The sequence below is a fragment of the Pteropus medius genome, unplaced genomic scaffold (genome assembly GCF_902729225.1).
Source record: "Pteropus medius unplaced genomic scaffold, Ma_sr-lr_union100, whole genome shotgun sequence".
Classification (NCBI taxonomy): Eukaryota; Metazoa; Chordata; class Mammalia; order Chiroptera; family Pteropodidae; genus Pteropus; species Pteropus medius.
In genome coordinates this window covers 28,125,296-28,137,860 of record NW_024355205.1, presented here as the reverse complement: position 1 = coordinate 28,137,860, position 12,565 = coordinate 28,125,296, and the positions used below count along the sequence as shown (strand labels likewise).

At 39.8% G+C, this 12,565-nt stretch overlaps 2 protein-coding genes across 8 annotated transcripts in view; one reads left to right on the top strand and one right to left on the bottom strand.

Annotated features, from left to right (window-relative positions):
* The window catches only part of USP16 (ubiquitin specific peptidase 16), a 28,292-nt gene extending 23,055 nt beyond the window's left edge, over positions 1-5,237 (bottom strand). For 2 of the 6 annotated variants that reach the window (XM_039857852.1, XM_039857857.1), the window contains exon 1: positions 2,455-2,611. The gene's annotated coding sequence lies outside the window, so the exon portion shown is untranslated. Of the gene's footprint in view, positions 1-944; positions 968-2,062; positions 2,297-2,454; positions 2,612-4,885; positions 5,021-5,079 lie in introns of those variants that run through there. The other 4 variants (XM_039857855.1, XM_039857856.1, XM_039857853.1 and 1 more) reach the window with 4 other exon arrangements.
* Positions 5,238-5,310: 73 nt separating this feature from the next.
* On the top strand, positions 5,311-12,007 carry RWDD2B (RWD domain containing 2B). 2 transcript variants are annotated; one of them, XM_039857859.1, is made up of 6 exons: positions 5,311-5,476; positions 6,873-7,064; positions 8,990-9,216; positions 9,302-9,369; positions 9,491-9,853; positions 10,447-12,007. In XM_039857859.1, exons 3-6 carry the CDS (start codon positions 9,010-9,012, stop codon positions 10,679-10,681), a joined length of 873 nt encoding a protein of 290 aa, XP_039713793.1. In that variant the 5' UTR covers positions 5,311-5,476; positions 6,873-7,064; positions 8,990-9,009; the 3' UTR covers positions 10,682-12,007. The 2 variants fall into 2 exon arrangements, with proteins under 2 accessions (XP_039713793.1, XP_039713794.1); XM_039857860.1 differs by lacking the exon at positions 5,311-5,476 and adding an exon at positions 5,993-6,296.
* Positions 12,008-12,565: the final 558 nt, after the last annotated feature.

Here is a 12,565-nt window from a genome sequence, read left to right as displayed (position 1 = left end):
ATGATTTCCTTTCCTTTTAAACTACTTTTCGTAGTTCTGTAGTCTATGCAAGTGAAACTGATCATTTCTCTAAGAAAAATTTAAAATAATTCTGAAAGTAAACTCCTAAAGGGAGTTAGAAAATTTGCAAAATAATTTCAAAGCCAAAATACAAAAAGTGATACACTGTTTTGTATTTTCCACATGAGGATTTCCTATGGATATTAGCTGAGAATTCATTATAATAGCATTCTCAACTATTTACATTATATTATTGGCAAATCAATTTGGAATACTGTGACAAACCTAGCTGCACATCAGATCTTCACGTCTTTAGTCAACAATCCAAAACTAGTAAATATGAAAAGGGCTGAAAGTACATACAGGTCTACCTAACTTTAAATAATAGTAATGATTTTGAAAAGTTGCATTTAACACACATTATAATAATAACTTAGTGTCAAAATCACTTAAATGTCTTTAATAGTTATTTGACCTGGAATGTTTATTAAAATTCTGATTACATAAGTGGAAAGACTTGGAACATATGTTTTGAAAACACTTCTCAATTAATTCTCACACTTAGTTGTCTCTCACCCTGCCCTATCTTAGAGTCTTAGCATTCCTTTTTTAGTTCTTAATGGGTTAGTGTAATTAAAGGTAATTCAAAAAGGTCTGTATGAAAAATGAGTGCCACATCAAGTAATTGTTAACCTTTTCAAAGATAACCTAAAATGTTAACAAGTTTCCACGTTTACAAGGTAAATAAACAACAAAAGAATACAAAGTATATAAGTACGTATAAAACAAGGTATATTTTATGTACTTTTTCTCAACCTAAAGATAACATTTAACATATCTTATCTAGAATTGTAGATTTTAGGAGGAAAATATAGCACCCAAGTTCTTGCCTCCCATCAAACTCCCTCTAATCTATGCTGCATTCTAGCATCAGATATACTTGCCATCACATCACTCTGATTGAAAGCCTTTAATAGTTTTCCAGTCCACAGTCCTCAGTCTTGCACTCATGGTCCTTTATAAACTGTCCCCAATGCTCAGGCAATCCTGACTGTCATTAATTCTTAAAAGAACCACTGAAATTTAATTATATGGTGCTTTTGATCTTCAAAGCCCTATCTCATTTGCTTTCTACAACACCCCCTTAAAGAGAGCATTTCGGTAAAGGAGGAAACTCAAGAAAGAAATGATGAAAGTGTCAGAGAGAGAACTAAAACGGCATATCTTTCTTTTCCAAGACCACCACTCTTTCCATGCCAATTGAGCCAGTCTCTTTAGTATCCTCCACTCCAAAGCACCTTTCCCGCCCCCACCTCTAGCTCGGAGGTCTTTAACCTGAACACGTGTTATTTCTCTATCTGGAATCTAAAGTTCTAGGAGAAAGAACTGGTTTTAGGCATTACTTCTAAATTACCTATAGCATTTAAAATAGTGTAAGTACATAGTATGTCCTCAAGAATTACTTCTTGCTGGAAATGGAAAAAGAGAATAGTACCTGACGTACAAAGGATGATTACAAGGTGCAAAGATATGTACATAAGAATGAAGCGACCAAGTTCCCGTGAAAAAGAAAAAGGTAAAGAATGAAGAAGTCTGTAGTAGTGAAGACAGCACTAGCAAATCTGGTTTGAGAACTGCAGTGGCCCAGACTCCAAAGTGAAACTTGAAAGACGAACTGTAATTGCTGCAGGCAGAGGACAGTAGGGGAGTCACTTCAATGCTGTGGAAAGAGCTCCAATAAAATTTTGACAACTACAAAGGGCATCTAATGAGTCATGAGAAATACCATTAGCTATTAAACATCAGTAACTCATATTAAGTTTTTCAGGCTATTCTTCAAAGGAGAATTAGCTTCTTAGCCAAATTACTCTTTTGCAGGAGTCCACACAAAACTTCAATCAAAGCTGGTCTTGCTGGCTCTCATATAATTCCAGTTCCCTTCCCTCGATGTCCCCCCCGTCTTCCCATGCCTGCTTGGTTCCATTAAAAATGCAAGCGTTCGGAAAACTTTGGCAGCGAGTCTTAAAACACAGCTTTCAAGTTTTGCGCAGATCTGTCCTACCCTAGGAGCCTTGAATCGGTTAGGTGACAGATCCTGTTCTTCTACCAACCACCACATGGACGCGGCAGCAAACCCAGCTCCAGCCCGTAGGGCGCCCCAAATCGCGCAGCGCCCACCACACCCCCCCTTTCCTTCCAACTGCTCCGCACCCAGGGGGAACCTCGGGGTCCACCAGGTCGAGCTGGGCGCCAGCACCGACAACTCATTGGCCAGCTCCTGGAAGCGACAGGACATGAAGCCAATGAGAACGCCGTACCGGGCCGAGGCCGGGTAACGTGCTTAAGGAAGAGCGGCCTTCGCGAAGAGAACGAGGCCAGGGCCGGGAATTCGGCCTCTCGGAGCACAAGAAGCCATCCAAGCGGTGACTGCGAGTCACTGGGACCAGAACTCACCCACGGCGACAGCACCCATAACTGCATCGCCTAATGGGCGTTTGGGCTGGCCCGTCCGCTCCGTTTTCCTCCCGGTGACGAGTAAAAAGCGACAGAGCCGAAGGCAGAGTGACAACTAGAAAGCAACAACTTCCGGTCCGAGGCATTATGGGAAGTCGCCTTGGCCCCAGGGTTCCCCGGGGCTGACTCTGGGTAATCGATGCCTGCGCACGGCTCCTGACGCAGCAGCGCCCAGGAGTCTGGCTGTACATGAGGTGCGCTCGCTGGGACGCAACGAAGGGGTTATTTAAATGCTTCTGAAGTATGGGTACCAGGTGGTGGGCCGAGGTTTGGTGTCTCCTGGATGGTTACCTTACTCAAACAAGTTACATCAGAATTCCAGCTAAGAGGGGGGCATTCACATTTCACGCGGTTCCCCTACTTCTGTCCAATCGACTTCTAAAATTGAGTATAGACATTGTCTTGAACTAACCTTGCAGACAGAGGGTAAAATTTTCAAACATTTACTGTTCACTTGTTCAGAATATGTTTGTACCAAGATCTTTGTGAAGGGAATGAAATAAACGGGCCTCACCGCCCTGGAGTTTAGTTTTACACAGAAAACACAATAATCGCTGGGAAAAAAAGGGTGCAGATGCCAAAAGAGAAATAGGCAAGGGATATAAGCAGGTAATTCACAATAAAAGAATAATTGGTCATAAAAGATATGAAGAAATATCCTTATTAGTAATCGGGTAAAAATAGATTGAGAAAGTGGCATCCTAATCTGTTGAATTGGCCAGAATAAAGATAGTTACATGGAGGACAGGGGGAGCTTTCTTGCTCTTTATTGCTTATATAATTCTTTTAAGCTATCTTCATCCAGCACACAGGCTTTTTTTTTTTTTTTTTCCTATTCTAAAACAGCCTTATGGCATTATACTACTTGCTTCCTCTGCCTGGAACGCTGTTCCCCTTGATCTTCTGTGGTTGGTCTTATTGTAATAATGTTCACAACTTCAGAGTCACTGTCTCACAGAGAAATTGGCTGGACAACCTAAGTAACATAGCTACCCAATCACTCACCTCACTTTATTCTACTTCTCTGCCCATGAATTATCACTATCTGGTAATTTTCTTTTCATATTTACCTATACATTTATCTCCACGCTCCCATACACAGAACTGCGTGAGTGTAAGCTCTTTGAAAGATGGGACATCTTGTCTTGTTCATTGCTATATCTCTAATACTGAGAAGTGTCTGGAACATATTAAGTGCTTATGAATACTTACTGAAGAAATAGTTATTAGAAATGAAATGCCTGTATAAGAATGTTCATAGCAGCCTTATTTGCAATAAGCCAAAAAACTGGAAACAGCCACATTTTCATCAAAAGAATGCAAAAACTGTGATATAGTCACACGATGAAATACTACTAAGCAATAAAAAGCAACTGCTGATACAAGAACATGGATGACTCTAAAATATTCTGAAAGAAGCTTTACATAAAAGTACCTACTGTATAATTCCATCCATATGAAGTTCTAGGACAGGCGAATCTAATTATGGTGTGAAGAAACCACAACAATGGTATCCTCTTGGGGTGTTGGCTAGAGACTACCTGGGAAAGATCATAAAGGCACTTCCTGGGTAATGTTCTGGTAATGTTCTGTATCTTAATAGGGTTTGAGTTACACAGGTGTATGCATGTGTCAAAACTCAGAAAATATACATTTAAGATGCATTTCATTTGTACCTCAAAAAAGGTAAATTTGAATACTGTTATGCATGCTGAAGTACTTAGAGATAAGTATACCAATGTCTGCAATTTCCTTCGAAATGTATCAAAACGGATTGATGAGTGGATTAGACATGACAAAACCAGTAAAATGTTATGATATTGTTTAGGTCAATTTAACATCAGCACTATGGACATTTTGAACCAGCAAATTCTTTGTTGTAGGGGGACATCATGGTATTGTAGGAAGTTGAGCAGAATCCCTAGGCTCTACTTATTAGATGCCAGAGGCAACCCTCCAGTTGTGAAAACCCAAAATATCTTCAGACATTATGAAATGTTCCCTGGGGAACAAAAACTACACCCCCTTCTCTTGAGAATTGCTCCACTGCTTCACTGTAAAATTCTCTCAACTTCGATGTATGCTTGAAATTTTTCATAAAAGTTGGAGAAGAAAAGCAGATTACTTAACAACATTGAAAAAATACATACAAAACATCAAGTAGAAGATGCAGCTGTAAAGACCCAGGCGCCAATCTTATTTTTTAAAAAAAAAAAAAAAAATTGTAGAAGTTAGCAACAGTAACCTATACTAACAAATATTAGTGTTTACAAAGTATCTTATTGATTTCTAAAGTTAATATGTAACACAAAGAAAAGTGCATTGCATATATTTAGACTGTGAAGAAAAACATTTGTAATTACTCTCGTACTTAATCGCCTTCAAATCGTCTTTTTCTTAGCCGAGATAAATTTCTGTGGGTGCACAGGATCCTTCCTAAGGTCGCCACGGCCACCATCCACTTTCTTCTCTTCCTATTGCCTTGTTGGTTAGGGACCAGTAGGATCGCTACTGCGTGGGAAGAGTTCAGGAATGCAGACTATGAGACCCCCCACTGCTACCTACCGTATCCCCATCAGCGCTATACCAAGAGGAGCGTTCTTTAATGGACCACTCCTTGACCCAGGAACCAGTGCTGGCTATACTCATCCTTGACAGTGGCAGCAGCTGTCAAATGCCAGTGGGGAAAATAAAAACTGCGACTGAAAAAACGTGGTTGGCCAAGGAATCCCACGCGTCCGCCACGCCCCGCGACAAAGGTCGCCGCGGCTCGGGTTTCCGGGACCAGCGCGCAGGCGCCCGGAGCGGAGGGGGCGGATCGCACTTCCCCTAGGTCGCGCGGCTGAAGTGGTCTTCGGGGGTCCTGGTCCTAGAGCTCTGAGAACGCCTCTGGGAGAGAGCTGAGCTGTCCATTCAGACAGGAAACACGGGGTTACTGCATCGAGGGGGGCCGTGGCTCAAGGTGAGTTTTCTGTCCACTGGCGCCCAGCAGGACTGGGGGCGGGGAGGCGGTCGCAGCAGCAGCCGGTTCCACCTTATGGGAACTTGGCGACGTTGTGGCACCGCCTTCTCGGCACTGCGCGCCGCTCGTTGGTTAGAGCCGGCTTCGGCATTTCTTGCCCCCTCACATATGGCCACCACCACCCCCCAACCCCCAACCCCACCCCATTTCCCGCCACACGCACAAGGTCTAGTCAGTTGTTAGGTGCGATGGCACCGGCGCCCGGGTGAGGAAAAAAACGATTCCGCTCGGAAAACTCGAGTTTCATTCTACGTTCGTACAGCACTCATTGAAATCTTGTCTGAGAATTCTCTTAAAGATTTCTTTTCTTGGACTTAAATCTCATCTACGAAAATAATTTGACAAATAAATGACCAAATACCATATCTGACATTAAAGAAATGCTCCAACCATGTTGGATGAAACAAAACTTGAATAAAGAGAGAGACATGCTCCTAGAGGGCTTGTGTTAATGGATCATCCGAGGCAGCCTTTGGGAGAAGGATCTGCTCTCGATGCGCTGGCCTTTCGTGCTTCTGAATCTGGGTAGCCTTCAGAGTCATCAGCTAGCTTGCCTTCGTCTGTGAGACTCTAACAGGCCAGGATTCCTCCTCCTCAGATTGCAACACTATTGCCCAGTCGTCGGATATGTGAACTTTTTTCTAATACATAGTTGGTACTCACTGCTCGTCTCAGTATACACCTACTAAACACTGCATATAATCAGTATAATGACAACGTGAGCTTGAGTTGATTGAGAGACATTAGAGCCGAAGTCCAGGTAAGAGGTTCTGGAAGGAAACAGACACATACTCAACTTTGAAACTTTGCAGAAACTGTTTAATAAAGGGGCTGTTTACGGAGATGTGGCCAGGTTTAAAGGAACACTGCATGACTACTCCCGGGCCTCAAAGGTCTGCTGGAGCTGAGGAAGAGGGGCTGCCTGCAGAAGATGGGGTCTTCAGGGGGTCACAGCCATCGTCAGAATCCCACCAAAGCACAAGAGTAGTGAAGAAATACTGTGGATTCTTTCTCCCCCCATCCTCCTACTTCCTGCCAGAGCATTGGCTGAACCAAACCTCAGGAAAGGCAGAAGAGTCTGGTGCTTTACATCATGGAGGTCAGCTGTCCAGAGTCTAGAGCAGGGAATAGAAAGGCTAAGAATGGGTTTAGGGGACAAATAGAAAGTAACTAGCACAAGAGAAAATAATCCAAATCATAAGCCCCTATATTAGGCCTTGGTAGTTGGTGTTGTGAGGGACAAGTTCAAGTCTATGCTATTTTTCTGTGCTCTCCTGCCTCACAGATACCTATACTGGTCATTTTACGCTTAGTCTTTTTCTCTATATTGTTCTAGATCGTATTAGATATATGTCCTGATCATCAACTAAATAGAAACCTCCCGGAAGAAATGATGGATGAAGCTCTAAATATAGTAGCTGCTCAATATACTTCAAAGTTTCTTACCAAAGCTGAAAAGAGTTCTAAGAAGACACCATTAACCTAAATGATGGTGTTTGATTTCACAAAGTAAATTCTCTTTGAGAAGGTAAGCCATGTTTTCCTTTATAGCAATGGAGGTGTTGAGCTTTTTTTAAATCCTTTTCAGAAGTGTAACTCATCTTTTTTCCTGCTGAATTTAGAAATACTGCAGGCTAATTACGAAACTTCTGATGCTGTAGAAGCATGCAAATTGGAAAGTAAAAATTCTTCCCTTCTTTCTTCCCACATTTTGCCAACTGTTAATAGTTGTTTCATTCATCTTAGGCTGTCATAATTTTCTCTTCATTCCTGAAGGACATTTTCACTGGATATCAATAGTTCTTTGCTTTCAGCAGTTGAAAAATATTATGCCTCTTCCTTCTGGCCTCCATGGTTTCAGATGGGAAATATTACTTTATTTAAATTGTTTTCTATTATAGCTAAGGTTCATTTCTCTCTTGATGCTTTCAAGATTTTTTCTCCTTTCTTTAGTTTTTAGAAGTTTGACTATGATGTGTCTTGATATGGATTTCTTTGGAATTCATCCTGCTTGAGATATGTTCAACGTCTTGAATTCATTTATATCTTTTGACAAATTTGGGAAGTTTTCAGCCATTATTTCTTTGAGTACTTTTTCAGCTCTGCCACATTTCCCCTCTCTGGGACTCTGATGACATTAATGTAGATCTTTTGATATAGTCTCATAGGTCCTTAAAACCATGTTTGAAATGCATACACTAACACAAAACACCATTAAAAAAACTGTGTATTAAGAATTTTATTTAAAAATGAGAGGACTATGTAAAAATTTTAAACTTCCATATGGCAACTTTCTGGAAGGCAATTTGGTAATATATACCAAAATTTAAAATACTATACCTGTCATTTTAACATGTCACCTCTAGAAACTTATCCTTGTATATACAGTGTTCACATACACACACACAGTTCACCAAACTGTATATATAAAGAAGAATCTCTATTATAGAATTGTTTACAATAGGAAAAATGTGGAAGCAACCCAAATGTTCAAGGTAAAGAATGAAATAAATTATGAGATATCTACATGATTATATATGAAAGTCAACCTCTAGAAAGAATGAGATAGATAACTATGTGCTGGTGGTGAATAGATCTTCAAAATATAGCTGGGGAAGAGGGGTGGAAGTGGGGGGAAATATGTATATATGATCCCCTTTGAATACAGTTTAATTTTGTTTATATATCTAACTTGCTACGTATATTTACACATTATACCAGCATATATTTTCCATATATGTGTATGTATAATATTTAAAATTTTTTTCTTATATAAAACCCAAAAAACTCTTTGCCTTGGATTGGGGGTTTAGGTAGGTTGGGGAAGAGACTACCAGAAGGTAACTATATCTTTATTTTTAAAATTTCCTCTATAATTTCAATTTTCTAACCTTGTATATATATATATTTTTTAATATTAACGGGTTGCTTGAGCTTTGAGATTGTTGGCAGCTTTTATTTTCTCTTCACATTCTTCTGTTTTTTAAAAATGAATAAACTTAACATTAAGAAGAAAAAATTAACTATCCATATAATTAGCTTTCTTATTCTGTTCATTCCGGGTTTCCGAGGTAACCAGTCATAGCCTCTCTCCTGGCAATGTCATTGATACGGCTTTTGACTGCATAATTAGACTACTTTAGTGAAATTGCTCATTGTGGTAGCTCAAGATGCCAGATCAACTATCTAGATACATAGGAATTTGGTGCCTGGTTATTACTAGAGTTTTATTGCTCTCATTGGATTGTCCCATATTTTGGGTCCTTAACATATGACATCTATCACATACATATTACAACACATTACAGAGCAGAATAATGGGGAAAGATCCTCTGATTACATTTCACGTTTTATGAAGAAACCAAATATATTTTTAATAAATACCCATATTAATATATTGAGTTCTCCCAAGGTCGCATATGTCAATTGTCTCTCCTATTCTTACTTCCTTAGAAACTTACAGATATCCAGACATGATTGAGATTGAACAGGCCGAGGCCCAGCTCTCTGAGTTAGACCTGCTAACCAGTATGTTCCCTGGTAAAGATGAGCTCATAGTGAATGACCAGCTGGCTTTAGCAGAACTGAAAGATTGTATCGAAAAGAGGACAATGGAGGGGCGATCTTCAAAAGTTTACTTTACCATCAATATGAACCTGGACGTATCTGAGGAAGCAATGGTAATTCAATTCTACTTTTGGAAGAATTGAAACATGTCAAGACTTAAAACAGCACTTAGGGCATTTTTCTTCTTGTTTTGATCAGGTGATATTTTCTCTGGCCTGTATTCTTCCCTTTAAATACCCCACAGTTCTGCCTGAAGTTACTGTCAGGTATGTTACAGAAACTGGCCAACTTTAGAGGCCAAAATTAATCTAAGATTAAAAGCCATTCTCGAGTTTGTTTTCTGTTCTAGGAAAATTAATTCTTTTTATCCCACATCTTTTCCATCAGATCAGTATTATTGAGTAGATCCCAGCAGACTCAGCTGAACACAGATCTGAACACATACCTGCAAAAGAATTGTCTTGGAGACGTCTGTATATTGAATGCCACAGACTGGATTAGAGAACACGCTTCCAGCTATGTCAGCAGGGATACTACCCCTTCCCCCGCTCCAGGAAGTACCGTCCGGCCAGTTGATTTCATTCTCACGAGACTCTGGATCTACAGCCATCACATCTACAACAAATGCAAAAGAAAGGATATTCTAGAATGGGCGAAGGAACTTTCCCTATCTGGGTTTAGCATGCCTGGGAAACCTGGAGTTGTTTGTGTAGAAGGCCCACAAAGTGCCTGTGAAGAATTCTGGTCAAGGTTTGCTTTTACAAATTTTATACGCTGTGCAAATAATTTAGAACTAAATCAGATACTAGAGATGTACAAATAAGTATCTCAGTGGGGTTGTCTCTTATGGGGATTCATTCTCAAGTCAGTGGATAAAACAGAACTCACGTATGGTCAGCGTCACTTCCATCACTGGGCACAATGCACATAGGAGACATTCTGTAAATAGATGTTGAATCAAGCCCCTCCATTTCTGTGGGTCTGATTTTTCCCTCATCTTGGTGATGCTGTAGGCTGTCTATACCCCGTGAAACATGGGAATTTCTAATTTCATTTCTCTACTGATATCTTAAATGAGCATCTGAGAAGTCCCTCCAGGAGTTAGAGATTCAGCAATTTCCACATTTCAAAATTGCTGATACGAGGCAATGATAATGGAAATACATGAGTTTGTGGATGGGATTACAACCAGAATCATATTTGATTAAAATAAATCCCTCCGAGATAAAAGTAGATTTCTTCACTTCTAGGAAAAGGCATTGATAAACCTGTTTTATAACTTCTTAGTGTTCTAGAATACATAACAGGGTTTCAAATTTTCTACTTTGAAAATTTTTTTTCAGACTCAGAAAATTAAACTGGAAGAGAATTTTGATTCGCCATCGGGAAGACATTCCTTTTGATGGTACAAATGATGAAATGGGAAGACAAAGAAAATTTTCAGTTTTTGAAGAAAAAGTGTTCAACGTTAATGGAGCCAGAGGAACCCACATGGACTTCGGTCAGCTGTATCAGTTTTTAAATGCCAGAGGGTGTGGGGATGTTTTCCAGATGTTCTTTGGTGTGGAAGGACAATAACTGAGTAGAGGACTAACTGAAAGTATTTTGTCACTGTTGCCTTTGATTTTGTCTCCACTCTTTCTTGAAAGATTAAGTTATTTTACTTTAGTCCCATTCTAGAATGCTAGGAGGAAAAAAAAAAAGAAAAAGTGGAACAGCTGAAATGTATCTGTTAAATATATGTCATGATTGAAAACAACTGAGTTTTAAATTATAATCTTAAAATTGTTGACAAATTTCTTTACATATAAGCTACCAATTTTTAATGAGAAATTAATTTGATTTGAGTTAGATAATGTTGGTGGTACAACTTGTCACCCATTCCCAACTCCTTTCTTCTTTACTGGACTCCACTAAAGAACCTGGAAAAGCTAAATACTCGCTCTCCCAGCCTCTCTTCCAACCATGGTGGCCTTCGGACACTGCTTTGGCTTTGGAATGTCGGGGAAAACTTTTGCTTTCCAGATTAAAGCGATAGCTACAGCTAGAGCACCTCTTCTCCCTCTTTCTGCCACGACGCCGAGGTGATGGCTGGAGCTGCAGCAGTCTTTTCAACCATGAGAGAAGAAGGGCCAAGAGAACCACAGAGTTGTCAGTCCTCGTGTTGTTGAGCCGCTGGTCCAGCACCAGCCCCTGCCTATCTCGAGACAACTTATTAGGAAACATAACCAGTTTTATTTGTATTCTGTCCCTGTTACTATCAGGTAAAGCTAGATTGCCAAATAGACTTTTTCAAAGCTTTAGTTTTGCATCTACTCTAGCCATTTGATACACAAATAGGTGAAGTTTTTCTTAAATGCAGTTTGCAGTTCATCTCTCTTTGTGTACTTATGCTCTGCCCCTGCCCCTGGGCTTGCCTCATAGAAGGCCGGGGCATGAGCAGAGTTCACACTTTCTGATAGGCCTCGACAATCCATCAAATTCATAATTTAGAGAATTTGTTTTTAGCAAATTGGATTTTGATATATTTTTTTTTAATTCTGGAAATGGCTTTCTGTAAATTTAGTTTCAACAAATTGATCTAGAGTCAAATAAACACACTGCCTGGTTTTTGAAGTTTCCATAAATCGGTTCCCAAAGTGCTAATTAAATATTTACTAATTGCTGACTCTCAGGTTAGTACTCTGCTATGGGTTGGGTATTCCTTGAAGAGTCAGACTTGGTTAGAGGAATGAGGTTGGGGGTTGGGAGGGATACAATCCATCACTTATCTTAGTAAAAACTTGGAGGCAACCTATGTGACCATTAGTAAATGATTAATCAGTAAGTATACTGACATACATGGTACACATTATGCAATACTGTGTAGAAGTGAGAAAGAATAAAGTAGAACTCACAAAGCAATGTGAATGGGTCTTAAATATAAAGCTAGTTAAACACAAATAAGTATCAGAATGATATACTATATTGGATATGAATCTTATGTACCTCTTCGGATTCTCTCCCTACTGGCTCACCTCCCCATTGCATGTCAATTGCCTTGGAAACACAGATGCTTCCTCTGTTGCCACCACACAGCCAGATGGACCAGCTGTTTGTCTAGACTTTCTGACTCCCCCATTTCCTTCTAGATGAAATACTCCACAGAGCATGGGATCTGACATCCCTAGAGGCCACCCAAGGGGCCAGATGGTGCACATATTACTTATAGCAGGACTAATCTGCTAAAACCTTTTCAGTCCTCGTACATTATTTTAATAAAAAACGCATTGGTATGTACAAATACATAGATCTTAAGTGTAACATAAAAAGATAGAATGCAGTACGTAGTTTTACAAATTTTCTTCCCTGATATAGACCTGTCAAATTTAGATATCGGTTTATTGACATAGTGACCAAGAGAAGTACAGATTTTCCAAACTCTTGATTAGTAGATCCCTTCAAAAATGCATCAAAGTATTA